The 18,201-nt window shown below is 38.4% G+C and overlaps 1 protein-coding gene across 1 annotated transcript in view; it reads left to right on the forward strand.

Moving 5' to 3' along the window:
• The first annotated feature begins 17,629 nt into the window (after positions 1–17,629).
• mob2a (MOB kinase activator 2a) overlaps positions 17,630–18,201 on the forward strand; it is a 92,441-nt gene continuing 91,869 nt past the window's right edge. The window contains exon 1 of the mRNA XM_033967667.2: positions 17,630–18,130. Coding sequence (XP_033823558.1) covers positions 18,114–18,130 — 17 coding nt within the window. The 5' untranslated portion in view covers positions 17,630–18,113. The remainder of the gene's footprint in view (positions 18,131–18,201) is intronic.

The following is an 18,201-nucleotide window of genomic DNA, read 5'->3' on the forward strand; positions in this document are numbered from 1 at the left end:
GTGACTCTCAACTACAAATGTTACGCACCGGAACAAGAAAGTTAAACCCACACTCCCAAACATTCTGCATGGAGATTTGTGACATACAGTGGAACATTTTCTCCAAAGCATCAAAATCACCATGACGACGGGCAGGCGGTGGCCCTCCTCTAAGCCACATTTGAGCCAGGTTTGTGGAGAGGCAAGCCCGCTCACACTGAGGCTCTTTTAGTGCGATAAAACCATCCATAATGAAGACGTATAGCTCTGTTTGATCCATTTTTTTGTTTTTTTTATTTTGTTGAAAAGTTACACGGTGGAGCTTTAACATAAAGGCTCAATGCTCAACACTGATTTAATATAATGATCATTTCTTTTTTAAAAATAATGAATTGAACCTTTAAGAACAAGTAAAGACTGTCCCAGCTGATGAAATGAAATGTTTTTAAAGGTTTTTATTCTGCACTTTTCTTCTTTTAATGTTAATTTTATGATGATTATTTATGTTTTTATTTGTTGTATTGTGATTTTAAAGTGTTTCTCATTCTGTAAAACACTTTGAATTACTCGGTGCTGTACAAATAAACTTGTTTCGACTCACGACCCAAAGCTCAGGTGAAAATCGAAAGTGAAGAGACGCAGATATAAAGTTAAACAGATCCATAAATATGAGAATCATTAACTCACAAACCACGACCACAAACATCCACCGTCATTTACACTGTTATCTGATACTTTTTAAACGTTTGGTGTTTGTTCGGAGCCAAAACCCTTTAGCCCGTCGTCCAACTGACATCCACAGCACCGAGTCTGTGAAGGATCAGATTATTACTTTAAAACGATTCAAAATACTTAAGTAACTGTTCATTTTTAACCGACGGAACGTACTTTTCAACACAAAAGTAAGAATCATTTTGTCAAACTTGTCACGTCGTCTTATTCTGGTTCAGAAACAGACCAAGACTTTTCTGAAATTATCCAGGAAATGTCCAGTTGGAGAATTTGTAAAGTGAATATCTAGGTTGGTTCTGGTTTCAGTTTTGATTACCGGTGGTGGCACAGAGGTCGGAACTTTCGCCTTGCAACAAGAAGGCCCCAAGTTCAATTCCAGGTCTCTTTCCATGTTCTAGGATCTTAAAAGTCATGTACACCGGTCCCTCGTTTATCACGGGGGGTCACGTTCTAAAAACAACCCGCAGCTTTATTTTTACATTATTCTCTATGTTTTTTGCTGTAAAACCCCTCACCACACACTTTATACACTTTTCTCACACAGGCGTTAACATTTTCTCACATTTCTCTCTCGTTTAAACTCTCTCAAAGTTCAAACCTTCGTCGGCGTCTTTGTCGGTGCAGAACGTTTCATCGACATTGTGGGTTTTGTCGGGGAGAAAACAAATTGCAAACGTACAGCACTTCAGAGTCACACTGAGATCCAACGTTTATGTAAATTTGTCTGAACACATTCTGTACTGGACAGGAGACACGGCACGGAGGAGACTGATGGACAATGGTCTACAGTCCAACAGCCAATCAGGACGCAGAACACAATGGTCTACAGTCCAACAGCCAATCAGGACGCAGAACACAATGGTCTACAGTCCAACAGCCAATCAGGACGCACAACACAATGCACGATTATACGCTGAAAAAAAGCTTGTAAAAAGTCCGCGAAACAGCGAAAGGTGAACTGCGATATAGTGAGGGACAACTGTATTACACAAAATTGACTCTTGTGAGGTTTAAGTCATGTTCTAACGCTGTTTCCTCCTCAAAAACAGACCTGGAGTTGTGTTTTGTTTCATTCACACATGTTTGAGTAACACTTTATTATTAGTCTGTAACATCTCCAAAGCTCAAAACGCTCTGTTCCACCTTGTGATGTCATGAGGTGTCAGTTTTCATGTTAACTTTTCCCTTTAGTTCGGTAGAGATCAGTAATTCCAGGTCTGAAATCATCTAAAGGATTCTAGAAATGAAGGTGCGTGGAGTTTAAAAACACAGTGGAGCACTTCCTGTATCACCACACGATGACATCACAAGGTGGAACAGAGCGTTTTCTGTTTGAGAGAAGCGTAAACTGAGCCCTTTAACCTCCAGACTTTACACATGAACACAGTACTTTTGTTCTTTTCCACACACACTTAACCAGCCCCTGTAGCGAGACGCCTTGGACAAAAGGATTGTGGGAGATACGTGTGTTTACTCGTGCTGTCGGTGGCGGAGGCTCAGCGGGCGCCAGGTAATCCACACTTAATGCAGTTAGCGTCGCCATGGCCACCAGCCTATTGCACATGTCGGTGTTACAGCAGGAGTCTAGACAGACGAATCACTGCGAAACACAGAGGGCACAAGGTAATGTCTGGAATGTACGACTCTGACGAGAACAGACGCAAAAACGAGCACAGGAACGGACATCTGAAACCAAATACTCTACTCTCACAAGGAGTTACTCGAGTATCCAACTGAACGACTTTACTCCTGCAGTAGTTTGTTCAGTGACAGATTTAACTTTGGGTTTTACAATCCAGCTGAAAGAACAATGAGAGTTCTTTCAGGCACTGGTCAGTTTTGGAATCTGTGAGCGGTTTGGTTCCAAAATGTGAACCTTGGACTAAAACTAAGAAACTGTCAGAAAAAATAAATAAATAAAAAATAATAATTAAAAAAACAAATAAATGCATGAATAAATAAATAAATGCATAAAATATAAATAAAAAAATAATAAAAAACAAATAAATGCATGAATAAATAAATAAATAAATAAAAAATAAATAAATGCATAATCACATAAATACATAAATTAATAAATATATAAATACATACATACATTAATAAATACATGAATAAATAAACAAATGCATAAAATATAAATAAAAAAATAATAATAATAAACTAATAAATAAATAAAAATAATAATAAAAAATAAATAAATACATGAATAAATAAATACATAATCACATAAATACATAAATGAATAAATATATAAATACATAAAAAATAAATGCATAAATAAATAAGTACATAATGACATAAATAAATACATGAATAAATAAATAAATGCATAAATATATAAATGCATAAATAAATACATAAATAAATAAATGCATAAATATATAAATGCATAAATAAATAAATAGATTAATTAATAAATAAATATATAAATAAATAAATCAAAGGGTTTTATCGCAACAGTGTTTTTATATTTGTGTAAGACGTGTCCAGTTCAGAAGCATTGTTCATCGTTCAGAACTTACAATTGTCTTTGGCTTTGTGTCCTTCACTTTTCAAACTATAATAAAGACTATTATTTATTCAACTTTTTTTATCCTCCATTCAGTAAATGTCTGTGTAAACCCTCAGTCGTCCAGGTCCAGATTTAACTTTGTTTTTTATTCTGTTCAGTGGATTTTTCATCGTCCAAACTCAGAGATTTGTTGATTAAAATGCAACTTAAAGAAGAGCTGTGATTATGTCTGCTTTTAAAGTTATATATGACTTAAAAAAAAAAGAAAAGAAACATGTGCGCTGACTTCCACATTAGAACGCACAAGTCACAGATTAAAAAAATAAAATTAAAAGTAAAAAGTGGGCGTGTACTGACCCACGTTACGACATCTTTGATCTGTTCTAATGTTGTTTCCTCATCACAAACAGACCTGGAGTTGTGTTTTGTTTCATTCATAAATGTTTAACACACAAACACACACCTGCATATTTAGACTGAGTTCTTCTTTCAAGCTCAAAACGCTCTGTTCCACCTCGTGATGTCATCATGTGGCGATACAGGAAGTGCTTCATTGTGTTTTTAAACTCCACACACCTTCATTTCTAGAATCTTTTGGATCATTTCAGTTCTGGAATTGCCGATCTACTGCTGAACTAAAGCTAAAAGGTAAATGTCAACGTGAAAACTACCACGTCATGACATCACAAGGTGGAACAGAGTGTTTTGAGCTTTGGAGACGTAACGGACTAATAATAAACTGTTACTCAAACATGTGTGAATGAAACAAAACACAACTCCAGGTCTAAAACATGACTTAAACCTCACAAGAGTCAATTTTAGGGCATATAAGACCTTTAAAAATTACTCAAACTTGCTCAAATAAAGAGTAAATCTTGAGGGGAAACAACAATAACATGGTGAACGGCTCTGAAAAGTCGATTTTTGTAGAATAGATCTGCTTTAAGAAATCAAAAATATAATAATTTATTTCCAACACTTGCAACCTTGGACATTCTATAACAGCACCACACTCGTCACTAGGGGGCGTACTCCAGGCGTAACATATTGATTATCTTTTAATAATGTAAATGTTAAAGTTTCAGAGTTACGTCACTGCACAGTTTGTCTCAGGCTTGATTCTGTTGACCGTCTGTTCTTCCTTGTTGTTTGGACTCAGTGACAGTGACATTCAGGCAGGTGTTGTATAACTGACTGCTGCCCCCTACTGTTGGCACGACGTCAAGTCCCCGAGGCGCCGTCTCCTTCATGAAGGTGAGAACAGATCGATACTTTTGTTCCCTGATGGAAGTCGGACTGAAATTATACGTCCAGGCTCATGTTTCCAGAAGGAATGAACCCAGACAGTTTGGTTTGAGTGAAGAAATGAACCAGGACTAAACCAGGACTAAACCAGGACTAAACCAGGACTAAACTAGGACTAAACCAGGACTAAACCAGAGCTAAACCAGGACTAAACCAGGACTGAACCAGGACTAAACCAGGACTAAATCAGAGCTAAACCAGGACTAAACCAGGACTAAACCAGAGCTAAACCAGAGCAAAACCAGGACTAAACCAGGACTAAACCAGAACTAAATCAGGACTAAATCAGGACTAAACCAGGACTAAACCAGGTCTAAACCAGGACTAAACCAGGACTAAATCAGGACTAAACCAGGTCTAAACCAGGACTAAACCAGGACTAAATCAGGACTAAATCAGGACTAAACCAGAGCTAAACCAGGACTAAACCAGGACTAAATCAGGACTAAACCAGGACTAAATCAGGACTAAACCAGAACTAAACCAGAGCTAAACCAGGACTAAACCAGAACTAAACCAGGATTAAACCAAGACTGAACCAGGACTAAACCAGGATTAAACCAGGACTAAACCAGAGCTAAACCAGGACTAAACATGGACTAAACCAGGACTAAACCAGGATTAAACCAAGACTGAACCAGGACTGAACCAGGATTAAACCAAGACTGAACCAGGACTAAACCAGGACTAAACCAGAACTAAACCAGAGCTAAACCAGGACTAAACATGGACTAAACCAGGACTAAACCAGGACTAAACCAAGACTAAATCAGGACTAAACCAGGACTGAACCAGGACTAAACCAGGACTAAACCGGCGCTAAACCAGGACTAAACCAGAGCTAAACCAGGACTAAACATGGACTAAACCAGGACTAAACCAGGTCTAAACCAGGACTAAACCAGGACTAAACTAGGACTAAACCAGGACTAAACCAGGACTAAACCGGCGCTAAACCAGGACTAAACCAGGACTAAACCAGGACTAAACCAGGTCTAAACCAGGACTAAACCAGGACTAAACTAGGACTAAATCAGGACTAAACCAGGACTAAACCAGGACTAAATCAGGAATAAACCAGAACTAAACCAGAACTACACCAGAGCTAAACATGGACTAAACCAGGACTAAACCAGGTCTAAACCAGGACCAAACCAGGACTAAACCAGGACTAAACCAGGACTAAACCGAGACTACTGGTGAATCATCGTTTGAGTTTTGTGCAGTTAAAACCTAGACCGGTCTCTTCCTGAAGATGTGAGACAGGCCTCTACTCGCACTTCCTGTATTACCACTTGATGACATCACAAGGTGGAACAGAGTGTTTCCAGTTTGAGAGAAGAACTCAGCCTAAATATACGGGTGCGTTTGTGTTAAATATGTGAATAAAACATCAGAAAATAGCGTAAAACGAGCCCTTTCACGGCTTTGTACAGATTTCATACTCATTTTAAATCAATCATTATCTTTTTTCTTTTCTTTTTTTTTGACAACCTCAGTGTGTTTGTCAAAATGCTGACCGCTGTGGCTGGAGTGCTGACATGTGTCCCTGTCTTTCTAATGGTGGAACTCGGCGCTCTCAGCACTCTGCTCTAAAGCCCTTGAATGCAGCGTTACTGTAGTCAGCAGGGTGCGACATACAGCGGCGTATCCCATATCTCATCACCCACACCTCACAAACCACTTCCCCGACCACCAGAGAAGAAGAAACGGTGGTTTGGACTTTTATGGCACCGATGACACAAGGTCAGACACTGCCTCATGTCTCTAAGTGATTCATGCTGTGTTTAAAATGCTTATTCACAGCTCGGAGGTACATACTTTTTTCCATTGGGTTCACTCCAGGCACTGTTCAAAGTTTAAACAGGCTCAATGTGAGAAAACAACATAAACTAACGCGGAAATGTTGGAGTTTTAAGGTCCTATAAGGTCCTACAAGTGTAAGCCCTTATTATTATTATTATTACTTTCAAAAATGCTCTGTTTCCTGCTTTTGTGCGTCATTTTCCTTCTTTATTTATTAAACGGGTCTATTTAAAGTGCACTGGTTCTTTTGTTCTATCTCTCCCTTATGTAAAGTTTTGTTTGTGTGTAATTTTTGTGGGAAAAAAAGACAAAAAGTGGATGAATTATGTATTTTAGTTTAACGGTTGACCCTGTAACTCAATGAAAATGTCTGAAAATAAAGAATTACAAAAGAAAAAATGCTCTGTTCCACCTGGTGATGTCATCAAGTGGTAGTTTTCAAGTTAACCGCTACGTTTTTATCTTTTATTCGGTGGAGATTGGCATTTCCAGAGCTGAAATCATCCGGATGATTCTAGTGAAGAGTTTAAAAACACTGTAGAGCACTTCCTGGATTACCACTTGATGACATCACGAGGTGGAACGAAGCCTAAATCTGCAGGGTTTGTGTGTTAAACATGTGTAAACGAAACAAAACGCACAACTCCAGGTCTGTGTGTGACGAGGAAACAACAGAAAATAGCGTAACACGAGCCCTTTAAGAAGCAAAAAGTTATAATTTGTTTAATTTGTGAAGATGAAAATGCGACTGCTGCTTTTACTTTGTCCTTGAATGTCACAGTTTCTTTAATATTCATCTTAATTTCATTTTATTTATTCACAGTAGGCGACAGTGATGGTGGAAAAACATTTACGCAAGTTGGATTCAAACTTATTTATTTCTTCAATCTTATTTTTTGCTATTTCTTGAGTCTACGGCTGCTGTTTTTATCCTTTTCCACATTTTGGGACGTAGAAAACCTAAAGTACTTCGTCTAATCTTCAGGGTAAAATCGCTCCGGCTCAACCTTGCGTTTTGTTCCTTTCCAAATGGTTTCACTCGATTTAAATTAAACTATTCGCTCGCTGGTCCAAACCTCGTCCTATCAAACAAACTCGGTCTTTCGTTTTCCTTTTACTGCAGTGTTTTGAGACGAAGCATCAGCAGGAGGGCAGGGGTCAAAGGTCAAAGGGTCAAAGGCGTCTGCTGTCCCACGTCCCAGGATCTTAGAGGCTCAGATCTTGGACCAACTTCCTATTTATTTATATTAAAAACATCTTGCGTCAGTCTGTATTAGAAACCCACCTCTCCTCCCTGGCATTTAACACGACCTAGACAGGATATATTTGTGTTTTATTGTTATTTTCTTATATATTTGTTATCTGTTTTTTAGGGTTTTTTCGTTAAAACGCTCATTTTACGCCATTTTCTGATCTGTTCTAATGTTTCCTCTTCAAAAACAGACCTGGAGTTGTGTTTTTTCGTTTCATTCACACATGTTTAACACACAAAACCCGGAAAATTTAGGCTGAGTTCTTCTCTCAAACTGAAAACGCTCTGTTCCACCTTGTGATGTCATCATGTGGTGATACAGGAAGTGCTCCGCTGTGTTTTTAAACTCCACACACCTTCATTTCTAGAATCGTTTGGATCATTTCAGCCGTGGAATTATCAATCTCTACTGAACTAAAGGTAAAAAGTCATAGTAGTAGTTGATGTTCGCATAAAGAAACTCTCTCAAAATCAATTTCCGCTTTTGAAAACGTTTAAGCCGACGTAATATTAAAGAGAACTAAATTATTTATGATTCCACAGAAGTTGAAGTTTAATTGGTGCAAACTCATACTGAGATTCTCCAAAGTTTTTCATTTAAATTACGCTGTTTTCTCATCAAAAACAGACCTGGAGTTCTTCCCTCAAACTGAAAACGCTCTGTTCCACCTTGTGATGTCATCATGTGGTGATACAGGAAGTACTCCAGCGTGATTTTAAACTCCACACACCTTCATTTCTTGAATCATTTGGATCATTTCAGCCCTGGAATTGTCTATATCTACTGAACTAAAGGTAAAAAGTAATAGTAGTTCATTTGAAAACTACCACTTGATGACATCACAAGGTGGAACAGAGTGTTTTGAATAATAAAGTGTTACTCAAACATGTGAATGAAACAAAACACAACTCCAGGTCTGTTTTTGATGAGGAAACATTACAACATAGATCAGAAAACAGCGTAATTTAAATGAAAAACTTCTGTGGAATCATGACTAATTTAGTTCTATTTAATATTACATCAGCTTAAATGTTTTCAAAAGCAGAAATTGATTTTGAGAGAGTTTCTTTATGCAAACATCAACTACTACTATGACTTTTTACTTTTAGTTCAGTAGAGATTGACAATTTTAGAGCTGAAATCATCCGAATGACTCTAGAAATGAAGGTGTGTGGAGTTTAACCTTTGTGTTTTCCTCCCAGTAAAGTTACACTGAAGTTCCTCTGGGCTTAATTTGACCCCAATTTGTTTCTCTTATAACTCAGCCTTGTTTAGAATTTGGGGCTTATTTTTCTTTTTATTCTATCTATCTGACTTCAGACTTATATACTGATACCAAATTTATTTACTTATTTTGGCTAATAGGCCGTATTTTAGTAAAAATTGTGCATTTTTGGACCTCAAAATCTCCTGCAACTCTTAATTTCCCTCACTGAACTGTGCTTGTCAAGTGCAGTGGTGGAAATTAAATTGATCTGAGTTAAAAGAGAAACAAATTTGGGTCATATTGAACTTTAACGTGACTTGTTTTTCAGACAGTTCTTATTATACAATCAACATTTTTTTCAGATTTTCATGTTTGATAGAAATCGTCCAAATCAGAATGAACAACTGGCCCAATTTTCAACCCATTTAATGAAGAAATGACCGAGTTCTGCTGTGACAGAGTTGGTTTTGGGGTCATAAATTACCCCTGGACAACACAAGGGTTAAAAACACACTGGAGCACTTCCTGTATCGCCACACGATGACATCACAAGGTGGAACGGAGCGTTTTCAGTTTGGGAGAAAAACGCAGACTAATTACATGTCAGCTTTAAACATGCGTGAATGAAACAAAACACAACTCCAGGTCAGTTTTTGATGAAGAAACAGCATTAAAACACAGCTTAACCTTCAGTAAAGTCGATTTCGCGCGATATACGAACTTTAACTTTCATGTGAAGCACTTTTGTTCGGCTGAAGTTGTTTTAAAAGTGCTGTATAAATAAACTTGAATTGATATTGCCATACAAAAATGAAAAACTGTGGACTTCAGAAGGGCCTGTAATTTTGGTTATCGTCACTGCGCATAAACGATCAGAACACATCAAATGCTCGTGTTAGCGCTCGTAGCATAAAGTACAGATGCGCTGCAGTGTGTGTGTGTGTGCGGCGGACGTCTGGTTCAAAGCTTCTGCAGAAGTCTGTGGCTACTGTTCTGTTATCGTTTCTCCTCGGGGCGCCCATGACCTCACGGCCACATGTGAGCTATTTCTGTGGAGCGGCTTTGGGCTCAGAATGACTTCATGTCTGATTTGATTTGGATACGCGGGGGGCAACGCTCGCCATCTGAGCCTGTGGTGAAAGAAGAGCCTCATGAAACAGCGTGACTCTGTAGACAAAGGCTGAGGAAAATGTCGGTATCGCTGTACGGATTTCATGGTTTAGGAGATTAATTGGACAGTGTTGTCGTCTTTGTGCAACTGTTGGTCATAAATTGTTCGTTCAGTGTTGTTTTTTTCTTTATTTTTAATGTTTTTCCACTGATCTGAAGGTCGCCGGTTCGAATCCCGCGCTCGACATAAACATAAAACCTGGACAAAAAAAAAGTTGCCACCAAAAAACAGTCTAATATTTTGTTGGACCGTCTGTAACATCAAACGTTTCTCATTCAATGTTTTTTTTTTCTCTATTTTTTATGTTTTTCCACTGATCTGAAGGTCGCCGGTTCGAATCCCGCTCTTGACATAAACATAAAATCTGGACAAAAAAAATGTCGCGACCAAAAAAACAGTCTAATATTTTGTTGGACCGTCTGTAACATCAAACATTTCTCATTCAATGTTTTTTTTTTTGTGATGAGGAAACATTATAACAAAGATCAGAAAACAGTGTAATTTAAATGAAAAACTTTAGAGAATCTCAGTATGAGTTTACACCAATTAAACTTCAACTTCTGTGGAATCATGACTAATTTAGTTCTCTTTAATATTACGTCGGCTTAAACGTTTTCAAAAGCGGAAATTGATTTTGAGAGAGTTTCTTTATGCGAACATCAACTACTACTACGACTTTTTACCTTTAGTTCAGTAGAGATTGGTAATTCCACGACTGAAATGATCCAAACGATTCTAGAAATGAAGGTGTGTGGAGTTTAAAAACGCAGCGGAGCACTTCCTGTATCACCACATGATGACATCACAAGGTGGAACAGAGCGTTTTCAGTTTGAGACAGTTTTTAACTTGCCTTTAAAGATAAAATGTCTGTTGTTGGTCTCGGATTTTGTTAAATAAATTTCCTCCAAAAATGCGACTTATATGTTTTTTTTTCTTCATTTTTATGGATTTTTTGGCTGGTCCGACTTATACTCCAGAGCGACTTATAGCCCGGAAAATACGGTAAATATAATTAAACTTATATGAATAAACTTATAACTAAAACATAATATAAATCAACTGTTTCAAGTACTTTTCTTTTGCATTAATTCTCGCGCAGGTGTAGTTTTGCGAGTGCAGATACAAAAAGACACATACAAGACGCCCTCATTTCTTTCTCGTCTTCTCAGCGGTGACATAATCTTTTGTGTGTTCAGCTTTTTCCTGGTCGGGTTCGGGCGCACTGGAGCCAGGTAGGTCTGCAGACATGACTAATGTGGCCAACACTGAGTCATACAGTGGAGACATCAGCCGTCAGAGCGGAGCCAACAATGACACAAGCTCACACTTACACTCCGATCGTCAGGTCCAGAGGCAGACAGAGCAGAGCCGGGACACTCTGGAAGTCCATATAATGCAGCTATAATGCACACAGACATTACACTCGTCACCTCGTAATGGTCTAAACGAACGCCGCAGAGAACACACATCCCGTAGATGAGCTCAGGACGCTTTAGTATGCTTCTTCTGACTCATAAGACAAATGCAAATTCAAATCAAGGTCATAAGAAGAAGAAAAAACCTGCACTTTGATGCCTAAAGCCAAGTAATTAGGGACGCTCTTCAACTGCAATGATTAAAGGGAATAGTCATGACTCCTCAGCCATTAAACTAATTGTAATTGTGTTTTAATAACGTCTGAAACACAAGCCAAAAGACTCTCGTTTTCTTTTTTGTACAAAGACAGATGCAATATCAAATAAAAATGCCTAAAAATGATCATTAAGTTCAGATTTGTCTCAATAAAACAGTGAAATTGTAAATAGAAGTCGTCATATTTCAGCTTTAAACATGAATTTCAAGATAAAAGAAATAATCGTTTGACTCGTAGAAAAAAACAGAATGCAAAAAACGATGAAACTATGAAAACTGCAGCGCAAATGTACTCGATATCAGGGGTGGATGCGTACTTTTATACTTTTTACTGTTACTCGAGTGTAATTTTGGCAGCAGTACTTGTACTTGTCACATTTTTACACAGTACTTTTCCACCTTTAAGACACTCAAGGCACTTTACATCAAGAAACCACACACGTATTCACACACTAAGGCACAAAGACACTGGGACAAGGTGGGTTAAGTGTCTTGCCCAAGGACACAACGACAGCACTCATCTGTGGGAGCTGGAATCGCACCCCCAACCTGTGGGTTAGCGGATCTGACGACTCAAAAACCAACGATGTTTATGTCAAGAGCGGGATTTGAACAACCAACCTTCACCAACCTGTGGGTCAGTGTTTGCCCACTGACCCACAGGTTGATGGTGCGATTCCAGCTCCCACAGATGAACGCTGTTGTTGTGTCCTTGAGCAAGACACTTCACCCACCTTGTCCCAGTGTCTTTGTACTTTAATGTGTGAATGTGTGTGTGGTTTCTTGATGTAAAATGCTTTAAAAGTGGAAAAACCCTGTATAAAAATGTGACAAGTACAAGTACTGCTGCTAAAATTATACTCGAGTAACAGTAAAAAGTATAAAAGTACGCATCCACCCCTGAGTACATTTGCGCTGCAGTTTTCACAGTTTCATATTTTTTTCTGTTACTTTTTTCCTACGAGTCGAACGATTATTTCTTTTATCTTGAAATTCATGTTTAAAGCTGAAATATGACGTCTTTTTTTTTTTTTTTTTACAATTTCACTGTTTTATTGACACAAATCTGAACTTAATGATAATTTTTAGACATTTTGATTTAATTTTGAATCTGTATTTGTAAAAAAAAAGAAAAAAAAAAGAAAACGAAAGACTATTACAGTGGACAAACGCTCTACCAACTGAGCCACTGTGTTTATGGTTATGTTTTGATACCAGTTTTTTCTGTGCATGTTCAAAATAAACAATAATAATAATAATAATAATAATAATAATAATAATGAGGATAATAATAATAATAATAACAACAACAACAACAACAACAACAACAACAATAATAATAAATATAATAATAATAAATATAATAATAATAACAACAATAACAATAATAACAACGATAATAATAATAAATATAATAATAATAATAATAAATATAATAATAATAATAATAATAATAATAATAAGAAGAAGAAACAAACAAATGTGTGAAATTAACATAATCCTAAATTCACAAATCCAACTACTCCTGCTACTATTATACTACTTATAATATATATATATACTATACTACTACTACTGCTGCTTTTACACCACTTTGGTTCATAAAGCTCTACTAAATTATTTCCCAGTTACAAATGATTAAGCAAAACCACGAATGAACTGATTTTGCAAACATGTTTTTGTTTTTCATAAACTTTTGCAGCTCGTTGTGCGAGTCGCATGTGACACAAACTCACACCCTTCACTGCATCTACAAACTATGTATTATTCATGCTGGAGTAATGTGAGGTGTCTCCGTTTTAATGCCTCCTAATGGCTTTCTGAGTTACTGTTGCCAGCTATGAATAAATCATCTCAGTCATGCTTCAGCCAATACTTCGCCCTGGATGCATCAGCGGCGGGTGGAGCAGCCAAAACGTGTACTTAAGTAGGAGTACTGTTACTTCAAAAAGTCAGGTAAAGCTCAAAAGTTGTGGTAAAGTGAATTAGTACAATTATTTTTCATTTTATTGTTTATTTTTTTTACTTTAGAAACATAAAAAGACACAAGCGTAACGACATTTAAACTGTAAACAAAAAAAAACAAAACAAAAAGTGGGTGTACAGTTACAGTCTCACATAACTAACAGTCACAGGATCAGACGAATTCTGGTTTTCGAAGCAAAATATAAGATTTACATGTCTCCCATATCTTGTCAAATTCGTCCTTTTGGAGTCGGTTGTACATTAAAACTCAACAAACCAAACAAACGTCCCACCTCAGCGCTTGTGTCCACAGATTATAAAAGTCCAAACAATAATTCATCCCAATTTAAAGACACTTGAGAATTAAACATTACTCTCAACTCTGATCAAAGAGTATTCCAAAAATTCCGTATCATTGGACATGCTCAAAACAAATGAAAACGATTTGCTCCCTGAACATCACAGTATCTCCAACAGCCGGATGAGCCTGAAAAGAATTAGTAAAAGTATTTAATGAAACTAGTACCAGTCAAGTATAATTGTAAGAGTAAGTGTCTGGATGTAACAGCTGAAGTTACTCGAGTAAATGTTTTGGATTACCCTTCTCTGGCTGTTTGAGTGTTCCGTAGCTGCACAAATCGTCTGGTATGAAAGTTTTACTGCTATTCTGGCAAAGTTATTCCAGGTTGTAGCCTTTTGCGCATCTGCAGCTAATCAGTTATCACTTTGCTGAAGAATCTCCCCATCAGTTCGAGCTCCAAATGAAATCCTCGTATTATTAAAGGTCACATTTTACGCCACATGTGTCAAACTCAAGGCCCCCGAGCCAAATGTGGCCCTCCACCTCATTTTATGTGGCCCTCGACAGGATAAATTAAAAGGTATGATGGTCTTAAAATGTTATTTCATCAGGAGATACGCAGTTACACAGCCATTTTTTTTTTTTTTTTTACATCTAGGCAAATCCATATGCAGTATTTCTAACTTGAATAAGTAATAAATACAGAATTAACAGGTTAAAAAAGTATTTACATTTATTTTGCTGATGTGGCCCTCGGTGAAAATGTGTTTGACGCTCCTGTTTTGCGCTATTTTCTGATCTATGTTATAATGTTTAATCGTCAAAAACATACCTTAAGCTGTGTTTTTCTCTCAAACTGAAAACACTCTGCTCCACCTTGTGATGTCATCTTGTGGTAATACAGGAAGTGAAGTGCTCCGGTGTGTCTTTAAACTCCACACGCCTTCATTTCTAGAATCATTTGGATCATTTCAGCCCTGTAACTGTCAATCTGCGCTGAACTAAAGCTAAAACGTAACTGCTAGCTTGAAAACTACTACTTGATGACATCACAAGGTGGAACAGAGCGCTTTGAGCTTGAGACTAATAATGCAGGATTAACCAAATTTGCGTGAATGAAACAAAACACAACTCCAGGTCTGTTTTTGGTGGCTTAAAGCTCAATTTAGAGTCAATTTAGCGTAATAAAACACCTTTAATAGACGTCTCCTTTAAGTTCCATGTTGTTTTTAGCTCACAAACAGGTCTTACTTACTGCAGTGGCTCAGTCTATGGGAATCTGCAGCGTATGGGATGGTACTGACCCCCCCCCCCCTCACCTTGTATTGACGGATGGATGGATTTCAGGAAGTGACCTTGGCTAACTCAGACGATCACCTGACCAAAGTCCCGCTTGGTTTTCCCACAGCGCACATCACTGGCACCAGTCGGTCCACAGCACAGACGATGACAGTGGATGAGATGCTTTTCATGGGAGTTTACTGGACTCCTGTGAGGTCAGACGCACAAGTTATGGTCTGGAGAGAACTGCTGCTGAATATGGAAAACGCTGTTGAAAGCCTTCAGAGCGCTGATCTGTGTTATTTTTACAAACATACTTTAAAAACTGAAGCACAACTGGTCAAAAAACACATGTGTGATGTTCAGGATGTGCAGTGTTGGGAAGTAACTCAACACATGTACCAAAAATACATATCGTGTGTACTAATTTTGAGTCCCTGTATATACTGGTGCATTGACTCGTTCATTTGGAGTTATTCAGAATGCAGTTACTTTCCTAAAATCAAAGTTATACATGGAATACATTATGCAGTTTTAGCTTTGAACTGCACGGTGTTAGTGAGAATAAAGAAAACACAGCTCTTGCGGGGCGTGTATGTGTGATTTTTCTGCTCTAATTAGACATAACTTAAAGTATAACAACAAAAATCAAACAGTTTGTAATTCTATGTCATGTTTTTTCACTATAATATAATGCAACTTGATGTAAAAGTATTCAGAGTACTCAGGGTGCAGTACTGTGATTGGACCATGCAGCTGAATACGTTACAAAGTACATTTTTATTTGGGTATTCACTATTCTGTAACTAAATACATTTTCATATTGTATTTACCCACTGATCTGTGTATGTACGGACACAATGGGGGGAAGTTAACAACTAAACCCAGGACAATGTTGAAAATGTAAATTTGGTCTTTGTTTTGTCTGGTAAAATAAAGGTAAATAATAGTTATGTTAGTGGTATTTCTACAGTTTATTTATTTAATCTTGTGTGTAAATAATTTGAAATAATTAAGAAAATATTCAAAGTGTAACAGGGAACGTTTAAGTGGAACTGAAATATTATTTATTTATTTTTTTGTTTATTATTTGTTTTTTCACAGTGGACAACGTGATGTAAGGCACATACACACATAGGTAACATATACACGTGCACATCTCAGTGTTTACATGCTACAAACACAAGTGTGTATTGGACACATGTTTCTGTTTACATATGCAGTGTATAAATAACCCTGTGAAAAACATGGGACAAGAAGCTGTACAGGTTTATGGAATGGGGTCCATCACCCTGGGCAAAAACACACCGACCTCTAAAACTGTTGAGTTCAATTGTCTAACAAAGATATTTTATTGTTTTTGTGTCAATCCTGATCTTTCAGTTCAAGCTGTAGACTATAACAGTTTATTTTGGTCATTAAGATATATCTCAATCTTAGATATTTAAACTAGAAAACATGTTTATTGTCCATTTTCATCCATGACAGTTTCATATAAAAATGACCTTCTTGGTGATGCATGGCACAGGTGCTTGTAGTTTCCTGAGATCCCACAGCGCCCCCGTGTGGCTGCTCGTGGTGTCACTCTTTGTTGGATGATTTTTTTTTGTCCCTAGCCCCGCCTCTTGTTCAGCTGATTGGTGATCACAGTGCGCAGAGGTGTCACTGAACCAATCACACATCTTTGCCTGCTGTTAACAGGGCTCCCATTTTCCTTGGCCCCGTGTCGCGTCAATGCCACCGTTATTTATAGAAAGCTCGAGTCTGGAGGAGCAGAGAGCCAAAGGTGAAGGGTTTTGGGGAATGCGCACATGCAAGAAGCGAGCACAAAGAGATAAAACACTGATCGTCTGATATTATGTCTATTTCACACGCAAATACCTATAATGCACCATTAATCCCCTTTTAACACATTTTGTAAATCAGTCTAACCTTCTAATAATCATAATAATATAAACTTTATAGTCCTCACCACAGCCTCGGAGAACCCAGTGGCCAATTCTCTGAACAGACACAGTGTTTGAAATGGACAGTAGACTATAAACTCTAATAAAACCAGCTGTATTGTGTCTGGGCACTATGAACTTTGCTGAGTTAGGTGTTGCCCCAAGTCATAAATCCAGTGATTTGGGCTCCTTCTACCTCTGCTGCCAGGACAGAGACATTGGCACATAGCAGATTACACACAGCACTTTTCATTTGGCACGCACAGACTATAACCTCTGTGCTTCTGTGGAGAGCTCTGTTTGGACTGAGCTGCAACTTCTTCTTTTAGGATCTATTATTTGTTGTTTATTCTGTGATCTGTTCTGTTGTAACTATAAAACACAGAGCAAACTGCCATAACATCACCATTTATGTGAAATAACTACATCTCCCACTGCAAAGCCTGAGCTGCGCGCCGTGTCACGCACTTTTACGCACGGAGGGGACGGTGTTTTACGCACGGAGGGGACGGTGGGTCGGGTCTGTGTTTACTTCCGGACTCTGATTTGGATTTCGCACAGACAGGAGAAGCTGTGGAGGGGTTAAGACAGTTAGCTCAGAGGCTATACAGAGCTACATGACAGAGGTGACCAAACGGAACCACGGCACCTCAGGAGTAGACCGCTCCTCCGCGCCCCGCTCCACACCGGACCCTGCGCCCGTCCCGCTCTCACCCGCGTGTCTCTGGGCTTCAGACACTGGATGCTCTGCTGTAACAAACACTAGACTCAACTGTATCACTGACACTTCATGTTCCGAGCTAACGCAGGATCAAAACAAGGGCATCTGTTCAAAGTTTAAGTGCCGTTGGCAGTGACCCGGCCAGGACCCGGCGGTGGGACGGAAACGGCCCGGGGAGAGCACCGGGACACCGGGGCAGGCAGCCAGGACCGCGAGGCTGGTGGAGGGATAAACCAGAGGCTCCAGCTCCTGGTGGATTTATTTGCTGCTAGCGTTAGCCGCGCTAACTCCACACACCATGGACTGGCTGATGGGGTGAGTACTGTTAGCTTTAAACTCCTCTCCAATGACACCACGCACTGTCCTAACGCTCCACGCACCACAGC

Source organism: Periophthalmus magnuspinnatus, chromosome 6, assembly GCF_009829125.3.
Source record: "Periophthalmus magnuspinnatus isolate fPerMag1 chromosome 6, fPerMag1.2.pri, whole genome shotgun sequence".
Taxonomy (NCBI): domain Eukaryota; kingdom Metazoa; phylum Chordata; class Actinopteri; order Gobiiformes; family Gobiidae; genus Periophthalmus; species Periophthalmus magnuspinnatus.